We start from the raw sequence: 26,489 nt of genomic DNA on the forward strand, positions 1-26,489 counted from the left end.
CTTCAGAGGGTCAGTGTGGACTTGTTGGGCTGAAGGCCCTGTTTCCACACTGTAGGGATTCAATGATTGTATTAGGTCTCCCCTCAGCTTTTGCCACTCCAAGGAAATTAATATCAGAAAGTTCCTGCTTTATCTTTCCTCATGGCTTCAGCCCAGGCAGCACCATAGTAAGTCTACTCTGCACTCCCTCCAGTGCAATCAGATCCTCCTTATAGTACGGTATCAAGAACAGCATGTAGTACTCCAGCTGGGGCCTAACGATATCTAATCTGTAGATAATTTAAACCTGCTCAATTTGCTGGATATTTTTTACATGTTAAGAATTTTTATCCTTTCTGTTCAAAGACAAAGAACAAAACCCTTTCGAGATCATAGACAGAATACAGGCGATTCACTACTGCACTACAAAGGCAATTAACAGCTTTGCATTCCAATGTGATTTTACTCACAAATCCCTTTTTTATATTGAGGAAGATAAGTAATATATAGAGAACTTTGACAAAGGATATCCATCCGTACATAACATAATCCAATGGATTGAATTTCCTCAACGTTTTGCTTTGTATGTTAGACCTGGCTTTTATTTTTAATAAAGGGGTTGCGCTTTTAATATAGGGGTTGCGCTTCGGCGGGGCGGTGTGGACTTGTTGGGCCGAAGGGCCTGTTTCCACACTGTAATGTAATGTAATCTAATCTAATCTAATCTAATATAGTTGGTTGTGAAGTTACAATATAATGAAGCCTCCTTTTGTCTTGCAGCTTTTAATTGGACAAAAGCATGACTCGTTTTTCCTCCCTGACAGCATTATGAAGGATGATTTTGAAGCTATTCTGAACTTTATTGAGGCCAAGAAAATGGAGATGACAAAACGGCAGCATGGAAAACACAACCCTGAGCACCACACGCTGATTGAGGGCCCCAGACTCTGTGAGGAATCTCACAGCAGAAATCCTGATCTGACAGACACTTCAACGCCAATGGATAAGGAGTTGCCAGAAAGCTGTGACACTGGAGCTAGTGAAATCCAGTCTTCCCATGTCCCTCAGGCACATGACACAAATGATACTCTAGCTCAGTCTACACCAGACTTTGGGAAAGCAATTGGGCTTCTTCAGCAGTGGTACAAGCTGGATGAGAACTGCATACCCAGTGCTTACAGGGTGCAGCCAATAAGGTTAGTTTTAAAATGGTCGGCAGTTATCATGAACCATTTTCACTTGTGTTTTTGACCCAAGCATGCCTTGACACATCATGAGAATTAGAGCAAACTATTACAGGTGCTGAAGACCTGAAACAAAACAGTAAGTGTCCGAGATACCCAGCAGGTCTGGTAGCATCTGAGCAGAGAGAAACAGTTAAAGCTTCTGAATGGTTTCTTCAGAGCTCAGAACTGTTCTGAAAAAAGAATTGTTTTGGACTCAAAACGTGAAGTCTGGTTCTCCACAGATGCTGTCAAGACCTGCCAAGTGATTTCTTTTAAGCAAATCAGTGTCAGATCAGAAAAAAGTCAGCATATATCACAAAAGCTCAGTGTGTTTCATTACAAAAAAGCATTTGAACAGTAGGTATAGATACAGGAGTAAGCTGTTCAGCCCACAAGCCTGCTCTGCAATTTAGTACAATCATAGCATATCAAACCTCGATGCTGGGGACGTAGGCATGATCTCATACTGATGATGGTGCATCTGTCTTCCCAGCGAATTCACAGGTTCTTAAGCAGGCAGCATTGGTGATACTGCTACAGTGCCTTGAGGTGCATCGAGACACTGACCAGCCTTCCAGCTCTGATGGGTTGGGCACATCATCCGCAGAACTGACACAAGATTTCCCAAACAGGTGCTGTACTCCCAGCTTCGAAATGTCAGGCGTGCCCCAGGTGGACAGACAAAGTGCTTCAGGGATACCCTCAAGGCCTCACTGGTGAAGTGCGGCATTCCCACAGACACCTGGGGATCACTGGCCCAAGACACAAAGTGGAGGAGGAGCATCTGGGAAGGTGTTTTGCACTTCAATCCTTGCCATCGGGAAAAAGCTGAAGCCAGTCAAAAACAGCAAAAGGAGCACGCTGCCACATCAATGCCCCACCCACCCCTTCCCATGATCACCATCTGCTCCAAGTGTGGCAGAGTCTGTGCAAGCCCACTTGGACTGTACAGCCACCTATGGACTCACCCTGAGAATGTAAGAGAGTCAACCTTGTTTGCGAGGGACTACCAGTGATGATGATGAGCAGATAAAACATATCAGTACCTTTCTCAACTACTGCTTTACACTCATGAGACTGAGTTCCACAGCCTTCCACCTGTGAAGTTTGGTCATTAACCTGAAATGTTAACTTTCGTCCTCTGTCTATGATGCTGTTTGACTTGGAGAGTATTTGCACCATTTTCTGTTTTCATTTCAGATTTCCTGTATCAATAATAATATAACATCTTTGCTAACACTCCACGATTATTTTACAGTCAATACTCAGCAATGATATGAGTCCAAGTTTACCACAGTCCAAGGATTCTTCCTTTAAGATTGTCACACCTTTGTCAATAAACCAACTCTTCTCAACCTCTAATACAATAACGGTAATAATATTTTTATTATTATTGTATTAGAGGTTGAGAAGAATTGGTTTATTGACAAAAGTGTGACAATCTTAAAAGAAGAATCCTTGGACTGTGGTAAACTTGGACTCATATCATCGCTGAGTATTGACCGTAAAATAATCATGGAGTGTTAGCAAAGATGTTTGACTGGCTTGTCATTGGTTAATAGTAGAACTGTAGAATGCTCCATTCTTCTGGTTGTTAGAAACATGCTAAATCCTGACTGATTTTTGCATGATTAAGGAAGGAGATAAGTTTTTTTCTTTATTCATTCAGGGAATATAGGTATCACTGGTTGGGGCAGTATTTATTGCCCATCCTTAGTTGCCCTTGGGAAGGTAATGGTGAACTGCCTTCTTGGACTGATGCAGTACATTTCGTGTAAGGAGACCCACAATGCTATTAGGGAGGGAGTTCTAGGATTTTTAGCAAGTAACACTGAAGGAAGAATGATATGTTTCCAAGTCAGGATGCTGAGTGGCTCAGAGGGGAACTTGCAAGTGGTGGAGTTCCAACCGCCTTAGTGGTGTTAGTGTGGAGAAGCAAAGTGCATCACATTGGTAACTTTGGCCAATACATCAAGTAGGATCGGGATCACTGTGCATTGCTGGGGAAATCTGGCAATGTGAAACATGGTGACAACCTAAGGTGCACATATCTGGGCAGGGGATGGTCAGTTTAAAGCACATAATTGTGCAAAATGTAATGCAATAGCATCTATAACAGGTAATAAATAGTAACCAACAAGTCAGGAATAAGTGAAGCAGATAATTTATATGAAGAAGGGCATCATTGGTAGTTTCTGGTTGGTATGAAAGTTTAGAAATGACAGCAAACCCGACTGGGAGCCAAGTTTTCTCTAGCCTATGACTATTGAGCTGAGATGGAATACAGTGGGATGATCAGAGCAGATAAGGAGTCCACACATGTGAACCAAAAGCCACAATATTGACAGGGGTTGGTTCCTTTGGATGAGGAAAAGATTGTGGAGAGGAGAGTTTTGGAAGTATCTGTGCTTTCCCATATGCTTTTTGAAATAACTCCACAGAGGTCAGTATCCCATCACCAAATCACCCTTTATTTACATGTGCATATGATTCCTCAGAACCAGGTCTCAGAGTGAACAGGATGTCTGACACTCCTGTTCTTACCTATCAGCCAGGGGTCCCTGATTGCACCAGATTAACAATCCCAATCAGGGATCTCATATTCTAAGACATCCACCCTGCTGACCTTGTTACAAATCACTACATTGTTTTAACTCCTCAGTATATGTTGCATGTTTGACAAATTCCTCCCCGTGACAAGTTTCACATCTGTAAATCAACCTACTTAACGAGCTTAGCTTCTAGTTGGGTGGGGAGCAGTCCACTGTATATATAACACTAAAACTGTTTCCGTGGGAAATGAGGTTGCAAGAGGCCTATGACACAAAGAAACATGTGTATGTATCTAGCAACTTTCAGGCTTACAGGATTCACTAAGCATTTTACAGGCTGTTCAGTTCTTTTTGTGAAGCATTGGTGCACTGCCAGAAGCATGGCAGGCAATTTGTGCAAAGCCAATATGATAAAATCTAAATACGTTCTTTTACTGATTGGAGAGGTGAAAAGTGAAAGTCAGTCACTGAGATGTTTTAAAAAAAAAGCTAAAGAAAAGGAATTAATGTCAACTGTGGTAAAAAGATCAGAGTTACTCTGCAGATACAGGAGAGTATTGAACACTAGCTAGATTTGCTTCTGTAGAGACTGAAACTGTACTGTTATTTGACCCAGCTGGCAAACCTGTACAGTGAGAAATGCAGCAATGTTGCTATTTGTGTGATAATGGTTTGCTTTCGTTGTGAAGAGAATAAAATTAAATGGCTCAATTTGGCCCTGAATCAAATTTATCTCTATATGATCAGACTATTTTGTGTCCGTTACTTATTATCGTTTAATATCTGTGCAGAAATTTGGAAATAGGCAGGTTTCCTTGTTAAATTCTCTAAATCTGAGCTTTCATTTCTGATGCAGGACACACTTCAGAGACATATACAGTATAGATCCCTCACGTAGACAGCATTCAAAGAATAGCTGGTCAAGTTCTGCCCAGAAACTATACAGTATTCTCCAAGAATATGCACCTTTGGCACTCGGTAAAGAAAGAGCTTCAAATCTTCTTAAAACAGGTAATGATGGAAAAGCGAGAAGTAATGGCTTTAAGTGTGAAGTAACAATAAGAATAAGCATAATAACTTTACACAGAATGATCAACAGAGTGTTTTCAAACGACTAATTATTACAAATGTATTACAAATCTGAACATTAAGTAATTGTTAGAAGAAACGCTAAGAGGGTACAGAAACAGCTATCCAAAATCATCAGTCTATTTGCAGTTAAACACTGGAAATGCTGAGATACTCAGCTTTGTTAGGACCCAGAATAGTTCTAAATCCTGTTTCCCACCCCCAGTGGGCAATACATTCTGTCTGCAAAGATGCTGCCTTTTTAAAAAATATTCTTTCATGGGATGTGTGCATTTGTTGCCCATCTGCAATTGCTGTTGACTGAGTGCTTTAGAATGAAGAGATCAAGAATACATTAAAATGGGAGTGATATGCTAAAAGGAAGCACAATATGGATATGACAAACAGCTAAAGCCTTCATTATGGGCAGAGATTAGTCCAGTTTGTTTTCTGTATGTCAATAGCAATTGGCAGCTCACTAATTAATATGAAAAGTGAATATCTTGGATTGACATTTCCATTTCTCTAGCCTTCCCACCAACTCCCTGACCCAAAGGGAAGGAGCCATGGACCATTTTGTGTCAAAGATCAGTGTAGGCTTTCTCCTTCAACCCCTCTGCCCTCCCCTACTTTTCATCCCAGCCCAAACTATTTCTTATTCTTAGAGAAAGAGAGGCCTGTGGATGCTGAAGATCAGAGTTGAGAGCGTGGTGCTGGAAAAGCACAGCAGGTCAGACAGCATCCAAGGAGCAGGAGAATCAGTGTTTCAGGCATAAGCCCTTCAGCAGGAATGAGAAAAATTGAGTCATTCCTGATGAAAGGCTTATGCCTGAAACCTCGATTCTCCTGCTCCTTGGATACTGTCTGACCTGCTGTGCTTTGCCACCACCACATTCAATTTCTTCTTTTCAAACTTCTCACTCTGTTTTCAGCCACTTCATCTTCTGACACCAAATTCACTAATCAAGTCACATCATGTCCCTTGTCAGAGTATCTCCAGTAAACGTTCTGCTCATAGTCACTGGTCTGTGTTCATCAGCTGCAAAAGTCCACAGCCAACCACCCTGTCCCCATCAATCACTGTCCCATTTCAATCTTTCATTTCATCAATAAATGCCACTCAACTTCATTGTTTTGAAAATTACCTGTTCAATTACTGAAGACTATTTTTTTACCATAGTATTGAGGCCATGTGAGCAGTGGTATCCCTTGACTGTGCATATTCCTTCATCCTGCCCTCTCATCCTTGAGTCTTTTCACACTAGTTTCTGTAATCTATTACTTCATTCTCCTTTCCCTCTGTGTTTCTGCACTTCACCTCTGTGAGGCTACCTTTGTGTGATTTCAGCTCCACCTGTCCCAGATCAACCTGTCCACTGATCTAATTCTAATGACTGTTTCAGTGGTAATTAGAGCTGCCACTGTTATTGCTATTCACTCGATGGCTCTGTTAGATGGAAATTCATCAAATCAAAGGCCTTTTCAGAAAAAAACAAGGAGAAATCTCTCTTTCTGTTCTAATAATTTAACCCCAGCTATAGAACGTGAGGTTGACCAGGGTCTACAAACAACGGGACCTCCAGAGGATCACTGCTATTGGTTTAAACGGTATATTACTGACATCCAATGCAACCTATCAAGTGAGAAAGCTGCAGATTATGTTGATGTCTGTCCACGGATGCCAGAACTTAACAAAAAATTGTATGAAGCCCACACACAATTCCTCAAAAGCATTCATGCCAAGGTAAAGAAACTTCCTGTATTATTAATATGAATTGTTTTGATGTAATGCCACATTAGATTTAAACATATAAGCAGGACCCATTTAAAGAGCCATATTTATCTATTTTCTTGATACTCATCTTTGTGTCTCTTTCCACTCCATCCAGGTTTTTCTCCCACGGTATATGCTTTTAGTTTGAAGAATTAGTTGAGTCATACAATGGTGGCAGATATAAGTTTCATGTGATTGTTATGTTTTAAGATTATATCTTTAATTCAGGAAAATGGAGCCATGTGACTCAGAATTCCCTCTAAACTGTTCAGACATTCCATGCGCACCAAAAGCACACATGCCGACAAAATGACTTCTGGTTCTGGAAATCTGGTTCTTGGAGGTCCACACAGTGGTCGAATTTATGAGGAGGCTGTTCTGGATTCTGCAGGCAGCATACCTGGGTAGTTAGATTAAGGATTCAAGGGAGTGCTAGTTGTTTTACTGAGAAGAATGTATATGATATTCGCACTTGTAGATAATGGTAGAAGCATATGCGCTGACAGTGGATTGACCGTTTGTTTCCAAAGTTATTCTCCAAAGAGAATTTGTAGAAAGTCAGATTTTGTAAATGGTTACACTTTACAAGTCTGTTCATTTTAAAGAGAGAATAGAGTTCAGAGCCTAAAGGATAGCTAATTAGCAATTCTACCTCAATACAAGAATTCTGTGATTTCAGGCTACCTTGGAGAAGAGCTTTGAGAGGGTGCATAGGATGCTACTGGAATAATGTTTAACAGATGTTGCCGTTTATTTTGTATCTTACAGTAAAAGTCTTAAAACATGAAATCTTGTCATGTAATTCTTTAAATTGATCTTTGGCATTTAACATTTCTGTTTAAAGGTCATGATGTGGAGGTGCCGGTTTTGGACTGAGGTGGACAAAGTTAAAAATCACACAATACCAGGTGATAGTCCAACAGATTTAAATCTGTTGGGCTATAACCTGGTGTTATGTGATTTTTAACTGTGTTTGAAGGTAATTAGTCTCAGTGAGCCCTTCACTATGATGGGTGTTAATTTGGCCTTTGCCAGCTAAAGGTAGCTTAAGACATGATGGCCAGAATCAAGTATGTTTAAGTAGTTGAAACACAAGAAAGAATTTTTCCCAGCTGCAAGATGATGGGAGTGAAGATGGGGGAAGTTTGGGGACTGCAGAAAAGGAGGAGAGAGCCATATAAGGAGAGGTTTCTAGTGATCGCTGTTACTGGAATCATTTGTCTGTTAGCTCGAGGCAGACAGTCAGTTATAGTAATGAAGATCTTAATTGGAGGAAACTAAACAAGCACTGGCAGCATTTTTCCAGCTGTAGAAAAGGATTCTGTCATGTGGGCAAGCCATGATTACAATGGAGGCAGCCTCCCCACAACAGTTGGGAACCATCAGCTGGAGGCCCATTTCCCACCAGAAGGCCGTTGACAGGTAGACATTGCCAGCACACTAACCCTACTGCTAGAGGAGTTTCCCCCACTTGGCTTGGCCTCTGATATTTAATTTCAAACTTACCAACAACCCTGAGTGGACCTTGTTTTTAAAGCACCCTCATGTTTTCCAAGATGCATCAGCAGCACCCATATCTTTCACTGGGGCCTTCAAGGTTCTCGTACTATCAGCCTTCTGAGCAGCTAGCAGCACAAGGAGCACGTCTGCTACCTTTGATCAAATGGTGAGCTCAGTGGTAGACAATTAGGAGACCTTTAAAAATAACTCCTTTAAAACTGGCTCCCCCACTCTGAATCTCAGCGAGAAAAGCTTTTGGACCTCCAATTACACAGGATCCAAAAACTTGTGTGAAAGTCGTGCTCTCTGTATCCCAACCGGTATAAGAAGAACAGCCACAAATATCAACGATGATGCTACTCAACAACGGGCCCTCATTTGAATGATTTCAGTATGATTTGAGGACATGCATCTTTTCTCCTCCTTCTCAAAAAATAGACCAGATCATGATTTGAAAAGTTTTGTCTTCAAGTCTAGGAGTGAGCGCGTCCACTCTGAGTACAGCCACATATCTGGATGGCAGGTGGCTGATTTGGAAATTGGAATGGAAATGATTAGTTTGCCTTGTCTGAACAAAAGGGGAAGAGAAAAGAAATACTTCTATAAATCATTCGAGGCTGCAAAATGGGCTGCAAATGCTTCCCACTGAATCTCTGTTGCAACCCAATCCTTTACACCTACTGAATGAGAATGCTAATGCAAAAGCAATCAGCAGTTATACTTATAGTAGAGTCATACAGCATAGAAACAGGCCTTTGGCCCACCATGTCTATGTTGACCGCGTTCTGAACAAGTGCAGAGTTTTAGCAGCTCTTTGGCAGGGCATTATTATTGTATAGTTTCTGTCACTGAGACAAATTACATTAGTTGCATTGTACAGATAGCAAAAACAAATATACCAGACTCTTTGCGATACAACATGTGCAAGTATAATAATTGTGTGAAAGAATAAAGATTGATTCATCAACCAAAGTGACAACACTTCCTGTTGGAGAAGCAACAGTGTTCACTTTCCCTGTATATCCTGACACATATCCACGTGGCCAGGAACAGCTCCCTATGTGTATGCCGGCTGTGTCCATGTGTATACTTTGATGAGCTGGTGCCAGGACAACTACACCAGCAACCATCCCAACACACACAAACAAAGCTGTATCAGAACACTATTCCAATGAGCCACCAAACACTGCAGGACAGACGAACTTCGGAAAACAGAGGAGAACCACCTATACAACATATTCAAGAAGAACGGATACTCAAAAAATACAGTACGCAGATTCCTCAAGAACAAACCATGACAAGCAGACCAAACACAGCCAGAAACCCTAACCACCTTACCATATATCAAAGAAGTTTCAGAAATGACAGCCAGACTACTAAGACCCCTCAGAATCCTAATAGCACACAAACCCATCAACACTCTCAAACAAAAACTAACAAACTTAAAAGACCCAGTACAACCCATGAACAAAACCAAAGTCATCTACAAAATTCCATGCAAGGACTGCCACAAACACTACGTCGGACAAACAGGAAGAAAGTTAGCCACCAGGATACACAAAACCAGCTAGCCACAAAAAGACACGACCCTCTCTCCCTCGTAGCCCTACACACGGATGAAAAAAACCACCATTTCAACTGGGACAACACATCTATCCTGGGACAGGCTAAGCAAAGACATGCCAGAGAATTCCTAGAGGCCTGGCACTCCAACCACAACGCCATAAACAAACACATAGATCTAGATGCCATCTATCAACCTCTCAGAAAACAAACAGGAAATGACATCACCACAAACCCCACGAACCCCATCCAGGAGAAAGATATAAATAGAAAGCAGGAGACAACAGCTTTGCTTCACTTGGAGGTCGCCACTGATGATGTTACCTCGCCAGGTAATGAAACGCCTGGATATCAAACCTACAGCTGAGCGAGCAAACCTACACTCTAAACCTCAACCTGAGCTACAAACCTTCACAAACCTTGCAAAAAACAGTGGTGGACCCTAAAGAGTGTCAGAAGCATCTCCAACGTACTCAGTGCAGGGAGAGAGGGAATTGCATGAGGTATGGTTCTCTGTCAGGAATTTCAGTGTGAGATTCCCTGCATTCCACCAGACACTCCTGCTGCTTTAAGGTCCTCTCCTCCATACCCTCCCACTGTGAAACAACAGGCAATCCCATCACCGCAATTCTCCATTTTACCATGGATCCCTCCCACTCCATATCTGGGATCTGACTGTGCTTATGGTATGAGGCCCAGCCTAGGAAAGTGGCCTGAAGCCTGGGTGGTTACAGAGGACGGTTGGAGTGTCCAATTCTATTGTAACTCGGAACAGTGATCAGAAATCTTCCCCTCTTTTCAATCTGGAGATGCTGAGATTGGTTATGACATTGTCAGGTGAGATTTAGGACTGAGATGAGAAGAAATGTATTCACCCAGAGTGTGATGAGCTTGTGGAACCTGCTACCACAGAAAGTGGCTGGGACCAAACAATGTAGTTCTTGTGGCTAAAAGGATCAGGGGATACGGGCGGAGGGCAAGATTAGGATATTGAGCTTGATGATCAGCCATGGTCATATTGAATAATGGAGCTGGTTCAACAGGTTGAATGGACTACTCCTATGTTTCTACATAGCCAATGTCACAGATTGGACAGTATGGCTGGGCTCACCTTATGTGTTGTATTTCGCTTCTACAGTATTAAAAAGGAGAAATGACAGTGTTAAAAGGTAGCAAGTAGCACCTATTTGGCTGTGGTAACAATGTGCGACATGGTATAATTTATATCCAATTGAATTATATGAACACTTTAGCTAAATTGGATATGCTGTTCTACACCTGAACAATGGGTCAAATGCGTTCCAGCTATTCATAATTCATGGTGGAATCAGGAGTTGGGGGCCTCCTCTGCCAGTGCTGTGCTTGCCAAATTTTAAATAAGTTTGACCCATTCAAAATCAACCAACCAACCAATGACTTTTGTTTCCTCAGACTGATTTTACAACTGCAGTGAAATGAATTGCTGCAAAGTAATTGAAAGAGATCGAACTTGTTTCGGGAAAGTAGGAGTGATAGGATAAGCTCTTAAATGAGGGCGGACATACCGAAGGGAGATTTTAGCCAGAACTATTATTCCTGGCCTGGAGAATGAGCAACTGGTGATTGATAATTAGTGGAGAATACCTTTGCTTCACCCTTGAAGGTTAGAAACAGGATCCTGAACCTGATTGCCAAATTCAGGTGCTGCATGGAGCCCAGGCAATCTCACTAGTGTTCCATAAAGGGACCACTGCCAGCTGCCCAATCACAGACCCTGGATCTCTGTGTTGGAGGGTCCAGGAGAGCAGGTTTCCTCCCTTGAGGCCCACAGTAAACCGTGTTCTAAAGAGCATGTCTGGACTATGATGGTCCATCTCAGTGCACAACATTAAACATTTTAATCAAATTCCATGGCATTACTGACAGCTCTGTCTTTTCAAATTGCAGATATACCACATCATATCAAAATGGCTGATGGCTGTAATGGTCATGGTAAAGCCTACACAATGCATGTACCCCATCAAAGTGTTTACAGCATGTACAGTCCTACCCATCACAATGGTCTGTGGTCTTTTCCTTCCCTTCTTCTGCTATCCTGAAAGCTGGTTTTGTCCATTTTATGCTCCATTGTATTCCTGAGGCTGCTGAAGCTCCACTCTGAGCAGGCATTAACAGTGTTTATACACTTTAGCCAAGCTGAAAGAATTTAGGAGGAAATCCTCCAATGCTTGCTTAGCTGTGGCTCAGCAGCAACAATCTCACCTAAATCCAGTAGCTGTGCACTCCGATTTCACACCAAAGCTGTACAGTACTGAGGGGGTAGTGCCATATTATCACAGGTACAGCCTTCCAGATGACACATTTAGAAGGCCCTGTCTGCCCTCTCCTGTGGCTAAAACAGATCCCAGGGCACTATTTGAATAAGATCACAGGAATTCTCTTGGTGTACTGGCCGACATTTATCTCTCAACCAGCATCTCCAAAACAAATTGTGTGTTTGTAATCACTTCACTGATAGTGAGATGTTGCTGTGAACAAATTGACTATCATATGTGTAATATTGACTAAAGTTTTAAAAAGACCTGAATGATTGTAAAGTATTTGGGATCATCCTGAGGTCGTGAAAGGACAGTATACAAATAATATTTCTTCTTCTCTGAACAGGTGAAGGAATTGCCATTGGCACAGGTCAGGAGCAACTTGAGGATAGCCTTTGAACCTTTGTCATAAAACAAGTATACAAAATTAGAATCCTTAATCAACAATTGTGGGCGGCACGGTGGCACAGTGGTTAGCACTGCTACCTCACAGCGCCAGAGACCCGGGTTCAATTCCCGCCTCAGGCGACTGACTGTGTGGAGTTTGCACGTTCTCCCCGTGTCTGCGTGGGTTTCCTCCGGTTGCTCCGGTTTCCTCCCACAGTCCAAAGATGTGTAGGGTCAGGTGAATTGGCCATACTAAATTGCCTGTAGTGTTAGGTAAGGGGTAAATGTAGGGGTATGGGTGGGTTTCGCTTCGGTGGGTCGGTGTGGACTTGTTGGGCCGAAGGGCCTGTTTCCACACTGTAATCTAATCTAATCTAAAGACCTAAACAATTGGCCTATGTACCAATGACCACGTCAATTAGATTACCTCCAGTGTGGAAACAGGCCCTTCGGCCCAACAACTGAACACCGATCCTCTGAAGAGTAACCCACCCAGAACCATTCCCCTCGGACTAATGCACCGAACACTGTGGGCAATTTAGAATGGCCAATTCACCTGACCTGCACATCTTGGACTGTGGGAGGAAACCCATGCAGACACGGGGAGAATATAAAAACTCCACACAGATAGTCATCTAAGGCTGGAATCGAACCTGGGACCCTGGTGCTGTGAGACAGCAGTGCTAACCACTGAGCCACCGTGCCGCCCATAAGTTGTTGAAGGACAGACATCCTGTGTATGACACAGGTAGCTGTATGGCCCACATTCTGTCGATGACGAACAAGAAATCTTTAGTTTTGTCTTTTCGTGGGCATCACTGGTAAGGCCACTGTTTGTTGCCCATCTTTACTTGCCACACCCTTCCTTATGAACCACAGTGGGTCTGGAGTCACATGTAGGCCAGACAGGTGAAGAACAGTAGATTTCTGTCCCGAAAGGATATTAATGAACCAGATTTTTTATTTCACAAACTTTGATGATAGGTCCAGAGTTGCCATTATTAAAGCAGCTTTCATTATTTGAATTGGCAGCATTCAAGAAGCACCTGGATGAATACATGAATAGGAAGGAACTTGAGGGACGCAGATCCTCTAAGTGAAGACATTGTTAATATGAAAGGGCAAAATGTGTTGGCGCAGGCTTAGAGGGCCGAAGGACCTGTTCCTATGCTGAAGTGTACTTTGTTCTTGAGTTTAATTTCCATAGCTTGATTCAAACCCATGTCATCAGGGCATTAACCTGAACTTGAAAGATTACTAGTTGAGTGACATTACCAATACACTACCATTGCCCGAACATCTTACTTAGCACACTTCAGGGGAGGTAATGGCCTACTGTATTATCATTGGATTGTTAACCCAGAGACCTATGTAATGTCCTGGCTACCCACATTCAAATCTGCCATGGTGAAATTTGAAACCAGTAAAGAAACTGGAATTAAGGGTCTAATAATGGCCATGGTGGCACAGTGGTGAGCACTGCTGCCTGATAGCACCAGAGACCTGGGTTCAATTCCAGCCTCAGGTGACTGTCAGTGTGGAGTTTGCACATTCTCCCCTGTGTCTGTGTGAGATTCCTCTGGGTGCTCTGGTTTCCTGCCACAATCCAAAGATGTGCAGTTTAGGTGAATTGGCTGTGCTAAATTGCCTGTAGTGTTCAGGGATGTGTAGGTTAGGTGCATTAGTCAGGGATAAATGTAGAGTAACAGGGTAGGGGGACCTTCTGTGGGTCGGTGTGGACTTGTTGGGCCTATTTCCACACTGTAAGGATTCTATTCTATGAATTTGTTGTTGGATAAACCCATCTGGTTCAATAATGTCCTTTAGGGAAGGTAACTGCATCCTTACCTCGTGTGGCCTACATGCAACTCCAGACCATAGCAATGTGGCTGACTCAACAATTAGGGATGGGCAATAAATGTTGGCCTAGTAGGTGAGGCTCCCATCCTGTAAATGAGAAAAAAAAAGCAACTCCTTTATTGTTGTCCCCTATATTCCCTCCTACAGGCACATTTTTAGTTGACAGCTATTGTTACTTTCAATTATAATGAGTCTTTGTGAATTTATTTTTTTCATGACCTAACAACTTTCCTTTCTGCCTGATTTGTTTGCACTAAAAGGTAATAATCAATGTTATGTTCTGCAGCTTCGGCTCACCAATATTTATGAGTACAAGGTCAGCTGGGGAAGGGATGGAATCAATCCACAGCTTAACAGATCCCACTTATTCTACATTGAACGCCTATGTGCTGACTTCCAAAAAACCTTCATCGCTCACTTTCACAGGTCAGTGTTTTCAAATCAATTTGCCAGAACAGAAATAAAATGCTCTGTGAGGAAGAGCAATATTGCTTGATTAGGTTTAAAAACAAAGTTAAATATGTAGTTTGTTGCTTCAATTAATGTGTGAGATTTGGGGGCAGCAGTTAAATTGAAATCTGAGGGAAACCTTGTCAATTGTTGGAAAAACCCATCTTGCTCACTCATGTCCTTTAGGGAAGGAAACTGTCATCCTTACCTGGCCTGGCCTGGCCTACAGACTCACAGCAGTGTGATTGTCACTTAACTGCTTTCTGGGCAACTAGGAATGGGCAATAGATACTGGTCCAGTCAGTGAGGCCCTCATCCTGTGAGTGAATAAAAAATACATTGAAGAAAGGAATGGAGGGCATGCTGATTGGGTTTGAGGCAAACATGTGTGAGGAGGCCAATGGGCTATCATCTCATTGAAGGTCATTTGAGTTGAATGGCCTATTTCTATTCTCCAAGTATTTTCTAATTCTGTGCATTTGGTTTTATGGTGACAACACCATTGACCCCCATCATTTGCTGCTCCTGTGCTCTCTCAGAGACTTGCTATAACTGTGAAAACTTTCAGTCACAAGAACGCACAACCCATGGTTCTTTAGAATGGTGAGGTTTGACTCAAAGAATGGGGTACAGACAGTAGCTGCTCAGTATTCCATGAAGTATTAATTGCCTCAGGGTATGAATTCTCCCCATCTGGGGAGGAGGTCCTGCCTTTGGAATAGCAGCCGACCAATTGGATTGTCTGCAGTCCCAGCAGCACCAGGGTCAAGCAGGACCACAGCCAAGCGAACGGAGGGTAGACTGCAGGCAAGTGGCCGGGGTTTGACTGCCAGATCCCACTCAGTGGAATGAATGGGTTAGAGGCTCTGGGTTTAAGAGGCTAGTTGTTTGGGGTGGGAGGGAGGGTGGAATGGGTCAAGAGTGGGATATGACCTTGGGGAGAGGACAGTCATTGTTGATGCCAAACCACACAGTCAAAGCTGCAAGGAAGTGATTATCAGCTCCATTAGTCTGGGTATACCATGGATTGAGGCCCTTAAGTGGTCTATTATTTGGTCTCCTGAGGGCCTTCATTGGTCCAAGTTGATTGGTCACCTAAAACAACTGCACAGGGACCTGTATCCCATCACCCCAGTCACCCTATATTTATTTGTACACAGTACATTGGCTGTGACCTGCCAGCTCAGAGTCAGACCCCTGAACTTAGGAGATTTTACATCCCTTGTTTATATTGGTCAGCCAGTGGTTCCTGATTGACTCAATCAAGGACTTTGTTGTCAATGAGATACACCTGGTCCCAATCACTACACCACCCCTGCATCCTGTTAAAAGTGGAGAGGTGCCAGGTCAGAGGGAGGTAGGTGGGTGGGTAGATGGTGGGCTGACTGGCCATTGTGTCTATAAGACCCTCCTGCCTCATCCTCAAAACCCTTGGCCAGGGATGTTAAAATTCCATCCATTATCTACAACTAGGCTTGAAAAATATCATTCATGCATCTCATACATGCTCATCTCACTACTTTGTTAATGTTCAGTGACTGGAAGGTTGTCAAATAATGCAACAAAGGCAATAACTCTTGTTTTTATTTTGTGAAATACTACATTCTTGCTGACTGGAATATTTTCCAGTCATTTTCTGGGTTTATTAAAGCATTTAGAAATTATTCAGTTGCCTGTCCTGGTGGGCAGGGGTGAGGGGAACAGCTGTCCAGACTGGTTTTGAGGGTTTCCCCATCTGCCTGGCTTCACTTGCACCAAACCAGCTGTCCTGGCAAAGGATTCTGTCTCTGTTAGCTGAACTGGCATCTTACTATTGACACTCCATCCTTGAGTAGCCCCTTGATGTGTCTAATTAAACACTGACCCACCCTCTCACTATTAACTTGCCAATTTGGGAAAGTCAGAGGCTAGCAAATATTTTGCAGTGCAGCTTCTGATCAATATTTGACCAGAGTCCTGAAAACCATGTTCTCTTTTTCAGCTCTCACTTAGTGAAAGCACACAACACCAGGTTATAGTCCAACAGGTTTATTTGGAAGTGCAAACATTTGGAGCATTTCTCCTTCTTCAGGTAGCTACTGGGACAGGATCATAGGACACAGACTTTATCGTAAAAGATCAAAGTGTCATACAACTGATGCGATGTATTGAACAAACCCAGATTGCTGTTAAGTCTTTAATCACTTAGAATGGGAATGCAGATTTCAATTAATTAATATGTAAATCCCAGAATTTCTTTCAAGTCAAAATTCCCAAGATAACTTAAGGTCTATTCAGTATAAAAATGGTGACACCTCAGCTCAGACAATGTCTGTCTGTATCCTCTGACCTCACACCTTTAATGCATTGTCTGAGCTGAGATGTCACCTTTTTTTAAATAAAACCTTAAGTCATCTCAGGACTGTGACTTGAAAGAAATTTGGGATTTACATATTAATCAATTGAAACCTGCATCCCCATTCTAAGTGATTAAAGACTTAACAGCAATCTGGGTTTGTTCAATACATTGCATCAGTTGTATGACACTTTTATCTTTTACTATAAATCCTGTCTCCTATGATCCTGCTCCACAGCTACTTGATGAAGGAGCAGCGCTCCGAAAGCTTGTACTTCCAAATAAACCCAATGGACTATAACGTGGTGTAATGTGATTTTTAACTTTTTTCACCCCAGTCCAGAACCGGCTCCTCCACATCATTAGTGAAAACAGTGGCACACAAGATTGATTAATTGTATAGGATCAGTTTCAAATGTAGAGTGTGAATTCATTTTCAAAATGGAATAAACTTTCAGTTCTCCAAATTGGCATACGCCCCACTAATAAGTACAGAAGTTCTAACTGTAATCCTGTTCTAACAGAAATGCAGATGAAGCTGCTGTGGTCGTATATGGTTAGCTCTCCAGTCTGATGTAGGCAAAACTACAATCCTGTTCAAATTCTGAAGTAATTACGTAGGTTGAAGCCGAAAGACAATTTTTATGACGGTAACCAAGTAACGATTGCTATGGTGAGACCTCTTTATGAAGTGTAAATGTTAAGAACAGGGCCAATAACTCACCAAGTTAAATTATAAAGTCAATGTTCAGGGTTGACGCTTTTATGTTATCTTTGATTGATGGAGGAATCACCATCCTAACAATGATTTATTCTCTCTTCTGTGTTTTACTTGTTTGGTTCTTTAACTGGTTCAAAGAAAAGGTTAAACTTGTACGTGCATCAATCTGTTTCTCTTGGGTTTTAACAAGGAACTCTCAAGAATGGAGATTAGGAAAAATACAATGAGAACATAACTCTTGCTGAGGTGGCCAGCTTTCTTTGTAGATGACAGAAAAATATAGTTGATTGATTTCAAGTGTAAAAGTGAACCCATCAGTGGTGACTTAGTGGTTAGCACTGCTGTCTCGCATCACAAGAATCCTGGGTTCTATTCCACCCAAAGGCAACTAACTATGAGGGGTTTGCACATTCTCCCCTTGTCAGTGTGGGTTTCCTCCCACAGTCCAAAAGGTATGCCGATTAGGTGGATTGGCCATACTAAATTGCCCATAATGTCCAGGCCTGTGAAGATGATGTGGATTAGCCATGGGAACTGCAAGGTTACAGAGATGGGGGCAGGTGGGTCTGGATGGCATGCTTTTTGGAGGATTGGTGTGGACATGATGGGCCAAATGGCCTGCTTCCGTACTGCAGGGATTCTATGAAAGCACTAGAGATTTATTCAGGAGGATTTTCTCTCTGCATTGATTCCTCTCTACACTTTGACAAAAGCAAACCTATTTCACATTTTGTTTCAAGGACATCAAAACTGTATATTTGTGGATTTCGTATGAGCACTTGATGACAACTACTGCCAACATGTTGTCAGGTAGATAGTTAGCATTATCCTCATTCTCCTACTGAGTAAGTGCACAGGCCCATCGTGGTCTAAAGTGGTTGAGGAAAACCACAAAGTAGTACAATAAGAAGGGGCTCTTTTCAAGACTCTAACAAGAGAGGAATGGACCAAATGTACTGGACAGCTGTAGTCACCCTGTTTTCTCACTCAGCCTGTTCAGAGATGTTGTTACGACCCCTGGAGAAGGTGAGACTTGAACCTGCACTCCAGGATAAGGTAGTAACAGAGGTGTAGCAGACGCAGAGTGGGGATGGTCTAGTCTTTGGGAGCAGCCAAATTACAGTGTGCAATTGAAACCTGACAACCAAATCCAAAGGAACTGAACAACATAGTGTTATATTAATTCAGAGACTCTGATACTATTCCCATTTGCCCTATTCCCCACTCAGGCCCCCATCAAAAAACACAGGGGACCCCCACAGCCCAGAGCCCTTGTTATTGGGTCCTGATGTGCTCCCCCACTGATTCCCCTCCCCTGCCCCATAATACCCCACCACACCCATACCAGGCCTGCAGGTTTCAATGTAATCCATGGAGACAGATCAAACCACACATCTTGTTCCTTCTCCTCAATAGTTAGAGTTTTAATAATAGAATCATCATTTGAGTGCACAGGACATTTTAGTGTTTATTGTATAAATGAAATGTGGATACTGTTTTTGAAATTTAGTTGTCTGATTTTGGCCCACCCTCAGCTGGGGTGTAGCCTTTAAGATGGCCATATTCGTCATCATCCCGTGACAGTTATGCTCACCTGAATTCATACTTAGCTGCCTAGGTTTTCTAAGCAGGTACCTAATTTAATTGATTGTGATGACTGACACAGTGACTGGCCTGCAGCAAGAGTTCAGTTATGTGCTGCTTGGTATCTTTATTAAAGTTCCCTTGTCTCCAGCTGATTGAATAGTTCACCCCTCTGATTCCCAACTTAAATTGCTATCAGCCCCTAAGATTAATTCAGTGTAGAAAGAGTTATAATCAATTGGTATTAATTTTTCGACATGTCGTTTACAAAGAACTTGTACTTTTGCTGTTTAAATAAGATGTTGTTTTATTTCTGGCAGGGAGATATAGTATTGAATGGCTAAATGTGTAGTATTTTTGTTTGCACTTTTGTAGAAGATAATTTTGCCTCAGCTTTGAACTTTGTTTTCTTTTTCAAGGAATGTTGGCCCACGGAATACTAAGAGAGGGCCAAAGAGAAGGTGTCACATACTGAAACATTGGGTTAGTGAAGAGACCCTAGAACATGTACATCATTGTCAGACCCTGTGAGTCTTACAGACGTTTTGCAGAATATGTCAGTGACTAACAACTTCAAAGGAGAGCCATATTCATTTTTCCCATGTGTTGTTTTTAGAAATTCAAGGAATAACACACCAGATAAATGATACACAATGTATTATATCCAATATACTTGTGATTGCTGAGCATTTGGTTCAAGATATTAGAATGGAAATCATCATTTTAACTCCTTGGGCCTGTTCTGCCATCTGAAGATTGCAAAATTTAAGGATGATCTGCGACCTGACTCTACAAATCACCATTACGTGTGGTACTTCTAAAAAGCACCATGTCCTTATGGGCAATTGCACTCAGCTTCATTGCTCATTGCTCAGAGTATATGAGTTGGGAAGTCAGGTTGAGGTTGGACATGACATTGGTGAGGCCTCTTTTAGAGTACTATGTGCAGTTCTGGCTGTCCAGTTATAGGAAGGATATTATTAAGCTGGAGAAGGTTCAAAAGAGATTTACCAGGATGTTGCCAGGTATGAAAGGTTTGAGTAAGAAAGAAAGGCTGGATAGGCTGGGACTTCTTTCACTGGAATGTAGGGAGGTGCCCTTATAGAAGTTTATAAAATAGTGAGGAGTATAGTTAGAGTTAATGGTAATTGAGTTTTCCCTAGGATGTGGGATTTCAAGGCTAGGGAGCACATTTTTAAGGTGAGAGGAGAGAGATTTAAAAAAGACATCAGGTTTTTTTTTACAAAGAGGGTGGTTTGCATGTGGAATGAATCTGCATGTGGAAAGAAGTGGCGGATGTGGGTACAATTACACCACTTTAAGGACATCTGGATAAGTACATGAATATGAAGGGTTGGATAGATCTGGGACAGGAGCAGGTAAGTGGGATTAGTTTAGTTTGGGATTATGTTCGGCGAGGGCTGGTTGGACTGGAAGGTCTATTTCCGTGCTGTATGACCGTATGATTCTGTTAGAAATGAGCAATAAAGGCTGTTTTAGTTAGTGATGCCAACAGCCCATGATCAGACTTGAGTGCCGGGATCAGACTTCCATTCGCCATTCTAATGTTGCTGAAGTCTTATCTTCCTTTCAGCCTGACCTCCATCACGACCACTATTTTCGCTTTCCCCAGACTCCCTCCTCTCTGCTCTCAAACTATGCCTCTCGCACAGGCATCCTCAGCAATAAGCTAGCCAGGCCTGCCGAAAATGACAATTCAACTAAAGCCCTGTTGTAAAAATTGAGTAAGAGCTGCACATTCTCCTTATTTCAGATGCCCTGCCATCCCACTCCATAAATACCAGAGCCAATGAATCTATAGCCTGCCCAACTCTGATTCCTTGAGTACTATAGCATAGGTCAGAACACTGGTTCGTGGTTTTTATTTGAAACATTCAGGGAAGGGAAATTAACTAAAAGTGAGTTGATCAGAATATATCAAAGATAGGATATTTCCTTTCTTCATTGTAAATGAAGTAAAAGAAGGCAAATTTGAAGGAGATGTGCGAGGCATGTCTTTTACTCTGAGAGTGATAAGTGTCTGGAATGCACTGAGAGAGGAGTTGGTGGAGGCAGATCCAACAGGAATGTTTAAGAAGCACCTTGACAGATATATGAATCGGCAGGAAATAGAGGGATCCTAGTCTTGGTGGGCTGAAAAGCTTTTTCCTGTGGTATGCTGTTCTCCTTTTGTTCTGAATAATTTCCTGAAATGTTCACTGTCCCTTGCATGAAAGATGCTGCGTGGCTGATGAAGTCTTTTCCATCTTTTGCTGTTTTCAATACAGTTTTATTCAAATTCATTCCACATTTTTAAAGCCTTGCTTAGAGTACAGTTGCCAGCTTTAATCAGGTTGCACCTTTGTTGATATTGTGAGCTATCGCCCATAGGAATGAATCTCCCATGGGAGATCAGATTGTATTGTAAATTATGAGGGAAAAACCTCTTTGCTAAGTACCATGTGAGGGGTTGTGGCAGATTCAGAATCATGCCCATATATCTGTTGTGCTAATTTTAAACTCACATAGGAGCTTAATTTTGTTTGAATTTGTTTTTGTTCACATTAAGTTGCATGTTATGACCTGTCAATGTGCATCACACAATTGTACCTGATTCTGTTGTAATGAACAATCATTAGAAATATATAGATCATTTGCAGGTAAACATTACATTATGTAATTAATCCATTAAAAATATCTGTAGGTGTTCTCTTTGCTGATAAGGAAACCACATATTTTAAATGTGATGATCTTCATTAATTATACCAATGCAACACAGTTTGCACGAGTTAGATATAAACATTACAAATCTTAGACAAATTTGTTGATAGGTGAATGAATATTTTCCAGTCAGGGTCTTATCGAAGATTCTAAGGAGTTAAATAGTTTTCTGTATAAAATGTTTGAGCTTACTGTTCTAATTAGAGTTTCTGAACATTCATCTTTCAAAAGAGCTGAATCTTTCATTGGAAGAGAAACTTCCTTGCTCAACTTGAAAGAATTTCTACAGGATTCGAAACAAAAACCCATCATCCTTATCGGGGAAGTGGGATGTGGCAAAAGTGCTCTCATGGCCAAAGCATCTCTGCTGGCTTCTGACTGGGTCTCTGGGTAAGATTCTGATTTTTATTATATATGAACATAGGAACAGGAGTAGGCCATCAACCCCTTGAGCTTGTTCCTCCAAACAATGAGATCATGACTGATCTGTGGTCGAAATACCTGCTTTTGGCTCATATACCTTAATACCTTTTGATAAAGAGAAAATCTCAGATTTAAAATTAACAACTGATCTTGCATCCACTGCCATTTGTGAAAGTGTTCCAAACATCTTCCACCTTTCTGTGTGGAAGTGCTTACTAACACTTCTCCTGAACAGTCTAGTCCTAATTCTCTGACAATGCCGTCTAGGGCTAGAATCCCCACCCAATGGAAAGAGTTTGTCTTTATCTATGCGTCATATTAGCTCAGTTGCAATGGGAAAAACATCTCATAGATATAAGATTAGAAGTAGATCATTTAAACCTTTAAGTCTGTTCTTGGGTTATCTGCAACTTCACTCCAGCTGCCTGCCTTCAGATCCCTTGAATAATTATTAGGTAATGTTTTGCCAAGCTAATGATCACAATTTTTTAAAATTCTGGAATGCCTTTTAATGGAGAGTTTGGATATTGTGATATTATAAGATAGTTGACGTTAATAATTTGAGCTCCTTGATAGTGTACCAATCACTGAAATAATTCAAATTGTTCAATGGGTTTTCTACTGAGTGTCAAGGCTACTGTATTGCAAACCCAGTTTCAGATAACACACATGAAGGTAAATTGATATAAAACATTGGAAATGATTTATTCAATGTCTTACTTTGAAAGTAATTAGCTTCAAGATTTTCATATCCATGGCTACAAATTATGTTTAAGTGAAAACGTGTTTACACTGTTCAATAAAGTACTTAAGATAGCATTGAACTAATGAATATCTATTACCATGTCAACATTGATTTATGTTCTGTGTACACTATACAGAAGTTGAACCTTAGTACTCACAACACAAAACAGCACAAAAAAGCATGGCTAAGCTGGTCAGGATACATATTAGCACATATATAGCAGGTAGATTTCAACCTGCTATTTCTCTTGACTAAAAAATCTCTATGATGATGTTTGACGTGACAAATGAAAGTCAAAGCCTGAACTTATGCTTGCAAATATCAACATGTGAAATCTGCTTAAATGGTTGAATAATGTGATTGAAATAGTTGTAAATGGAACTTCAATGATATGTTCACTTTGTCATGGTAAAAATTGGAGTCGGTGAAGGAAATAAGAAATTAAAGGAGGAAATGCTTATCCTCCAGATGGAACCTCTCAAACATATTGCAGAGGATTGAGACCTTTCCATAGAATTTTGGCAAACTTAAGATTTTCATCAGCATTTCTGCCATCAGACATAAGGTCCTTTTAAACTGCATTGATACATATCTTAAGACACATTTTAACTTGTGTTTAAATGATTTTCATACACTGAAGTATATTCCATAATAATTAATTGATCTGAATTAAGATCAGGGGTTTAATGAATGCTAATATAGCTAGCAACTACCTAAGCAGCATAGTAATTACAAAACTGGCTTTCAGTCTGGGGAAATTCAATTACCAGAGTAGAACTCAAATCTATCTAGAGTGATGGAAGTGAGCTTTTTCTTATTACTCATGGGACATGGGCTTTTACTGCCCGCCCCTAGTTGCCCTTGAGGAGGTCCCTTCTTGAATTGCTGCACTCCACATGCTGTGGGTTGATCCACAATTCCCTTAGGGAGGGAATTCCAGGATTTTGACCCAGCAACATTAAAGGAACTGCAATACATTTCCAAGTCAGGATGTTGAAGGGAACTTTGCAAGTAGTGGTGGTGTATCTGCTAACCTTGTCCTTCTAGATGGAAATGGTGGTGGGTTTGGAAGGTACTGTCTGAGGATCGTTAGCGATTTTCTGGACTACATCTTATAGAGAGTGCATACTCCTGCTATTGGAGGTCAGTGATGGGGGGAGTTGATGCCAGTCAAGCAGGTTGTTTTGTCCTGGATGGTGTAAAGCTTGTTGTGTTGTTGGAACTACACCCATCCAGGCAAGTGGGGAATATTCCATCACACTCCTGATTTGTGCCTTGTAAATTGTGGACAAGCTTTGGGGAGTCAGGAGGTGACTTACTCTCTGCAGTTTTCCTAGCCTCTGGTCTGCTCTTGTAGCCTCTGTATTTATTGGGCAAGTCCAGTTGAATTTCTGCTCAATCGTAACCCCCAAGAGGTTGATAGTGGGGGACTCAACGATGGTAATACCACTGAAGGGGCAGAGGTTAGATGTTCATTACCTGGAATTTGTGTGGTGCGAATATTACTTGCCATTTGTCAGCCCGAGCCTGGATATTGTCCAGATCTTGTTGCATTTGAACATGGACTGTTTCAGTATCTGAGGAGTTATGAATGGTGCTGAACATTATACAATCATTGGTGAACATCCCCATTTCTGAGAGAAGGTCATTGATTGAGAAGCTGAAGATTTTTGGGTGTAGGACACAACCCTGAGGAGCTCCAGCAGAGATATCCCTGAGCTGACATAGAGTCATAGAGATGTACAGCATGGAAACAGACCCTTCGGTCCAACCCGTCCATGCCGACCAGATATCCCAACCCAATCTAGTCCCACCTGCCAGCACCCGGCCCATATCCCTCCAAACCCTTCCTATTCATATATCCATCTAAATGCCTCTTAAATGTTGCAATTGTACCAGCCTCCACCACATCCTCTGGCAGCTCATTCCATACACATACCACCCTCTGCGTGAAAAAGTTGCCCCTTAGGTCTCTTTTATATCTTTCCCCTCTCACCCTAAACCTATGCCCTCTAGTTCTGGACTCCCCAACCCCAGGGAAAAGACCTTGCCTATTTATCCTATCCATGCCCCTCATAATTTTGTAAACCTCTATAAGGTCACCCCTCAGCCTCCGACGCTCTAGGGAAAACAGCCCCAGCCTGTTCAGCCTCTCCTTGTAGCTCAGATCCTCCAACCCTGGCAACATCCTTGTAAATCTTTTCTGAACCCTTTCAGGTTTCACAACTTCTTTCCGATAAGAAGGAGACCAGAATTGCACACAATATTCCAACAGTGGCCTAACCAATGTCCTAGGGGAGAAAGTGAGGTCTGCAGATGCTGGAGATCAAAGTTGAAACTTTATTGCTGGAACAGCACAGCAGGTCAGGCAGCATCCAGGGAACAGGAGATTCGACGTTTCGGGCACAGGCCCTTCTTCAGGAATGGCCTAACCAATGTCCTGTACAGCCGCAACATGACCTCCCAACTCCTGTACTCAATACTCTGACCATTAAAGGAAAGCATACCAAATGCCTTCTTCACTATCCTATCTACCTGCGACTCCACTTTCAAGGAGCTATGAACCTGCACTTGAAGGTCTCTTTGTTCAGCAACACTCCCTAGGACCTTACCATTAAGTGTATAAGTCCTGCTAAGATTTGCTTTCCCAAAATGCAGCACCTCGCATTTATCTGAATTAAACTCCATCTGCCACGTCTCAGCCCATTGGCCCATCTGGTCAAGATCCTGTTGTAATCTGAGGTAACCTTCTTCACTGTCCACTACACCTCCAATTTTGGTGTCATCTGCAAACTTACTAACTGTACCTCTTATGCTCGCATCCAAATCATTTATGTAAATGACAAAAAGTAGAGGGCCCAGCATCGATCCTTGTGGCATTCCACTGGTCACAGACCTCCAGTCTGAAAAACAACCCTCCACCACCACCCTCTGTCTTCTACCTTTGAGCCAGTTCTGTATCCAAATGGCTAGTTCTCCCTGTATTCCGTGAGATCTAACCTTGCTAATCAGTCTCCCATGGGGAACCTTGTCGAACGCCTTACTGAAGTCCATATAGATCACACCTACTGCTCTGCCCTCATCAATCTTTTTTGTTACTCTTCAAAAAACTCAATTAAGTTTGTGAGACATGATTTCCCACGCACAAAGCCATGTTGACTGTCCCGAATCAGTCCTTGCCTTTCCAAATACATGTACATCCTGTCCCTCAGGATTCCCTCCAACAACTTGCCCACCACCGAGATCAGGCTCACTGGTCTATAGTTCCCTGGCTTGTCCTTACCACCTTTCTTAAACAGTGGCA

At 41.9% G+C, this 26,489-nt stretch overlaps 1 protein-coding gene across 3 annotated transcripts in view; it reads left to right on the top strand.

The window, feature by feature from the left end:
* Positions 1-26,489, top strand: part of LOC122557528 (uncharacterized) — a 103,021-nt gene that overhangs the window by 12,933 nt on the left and 63,599 nt on the right. For all 3 annotated transcript variants that reach the window (XM_043705278.2, XM_043705298.2, XM_087973632.1), the window contains exons 8-13: positions 760-1,175; positions 4,614-4,768; positions 6,361-6,569; positions 14,493-14,632; positions 19,716-19,823; positions 22,249-22,407. In XM_043705278.2, the coding sequence (XP_043561213.2) occupies positions 760-1,175; positions 4,614-4,768; positions 6,361-6,569; positions 14,493-14,632; positions 19,716-19,823; positions 22,249-22,407 (1,187 nt within the window). The remainder of the gene's footprint in view (positions 1-759; positions 1,176-4,613; positions 4,769-6,360; positions 6,570-14,492; positions 14,633-19,715; positions 19,824-22,248; positions 22,408-26,489) is intronic.

This window comes from Chiloscyllium plagiosum, unplaced genomic scaffold, assembly GCF_037043375.1.
Source record: "Chiloscyllium plagiosum isolate Xiang-an unplaced genomic scaffold, Cpla_swu_hap1 HiC_scaffold_2, whole genome shotgun sequence".
NCBI lineage: Eukaryota > Metazoa > Chordata > Chondrichthyes > Orectolobiformes > Hemiscylliidae > Chiloscyllium > Chiloscyllium plagiosum.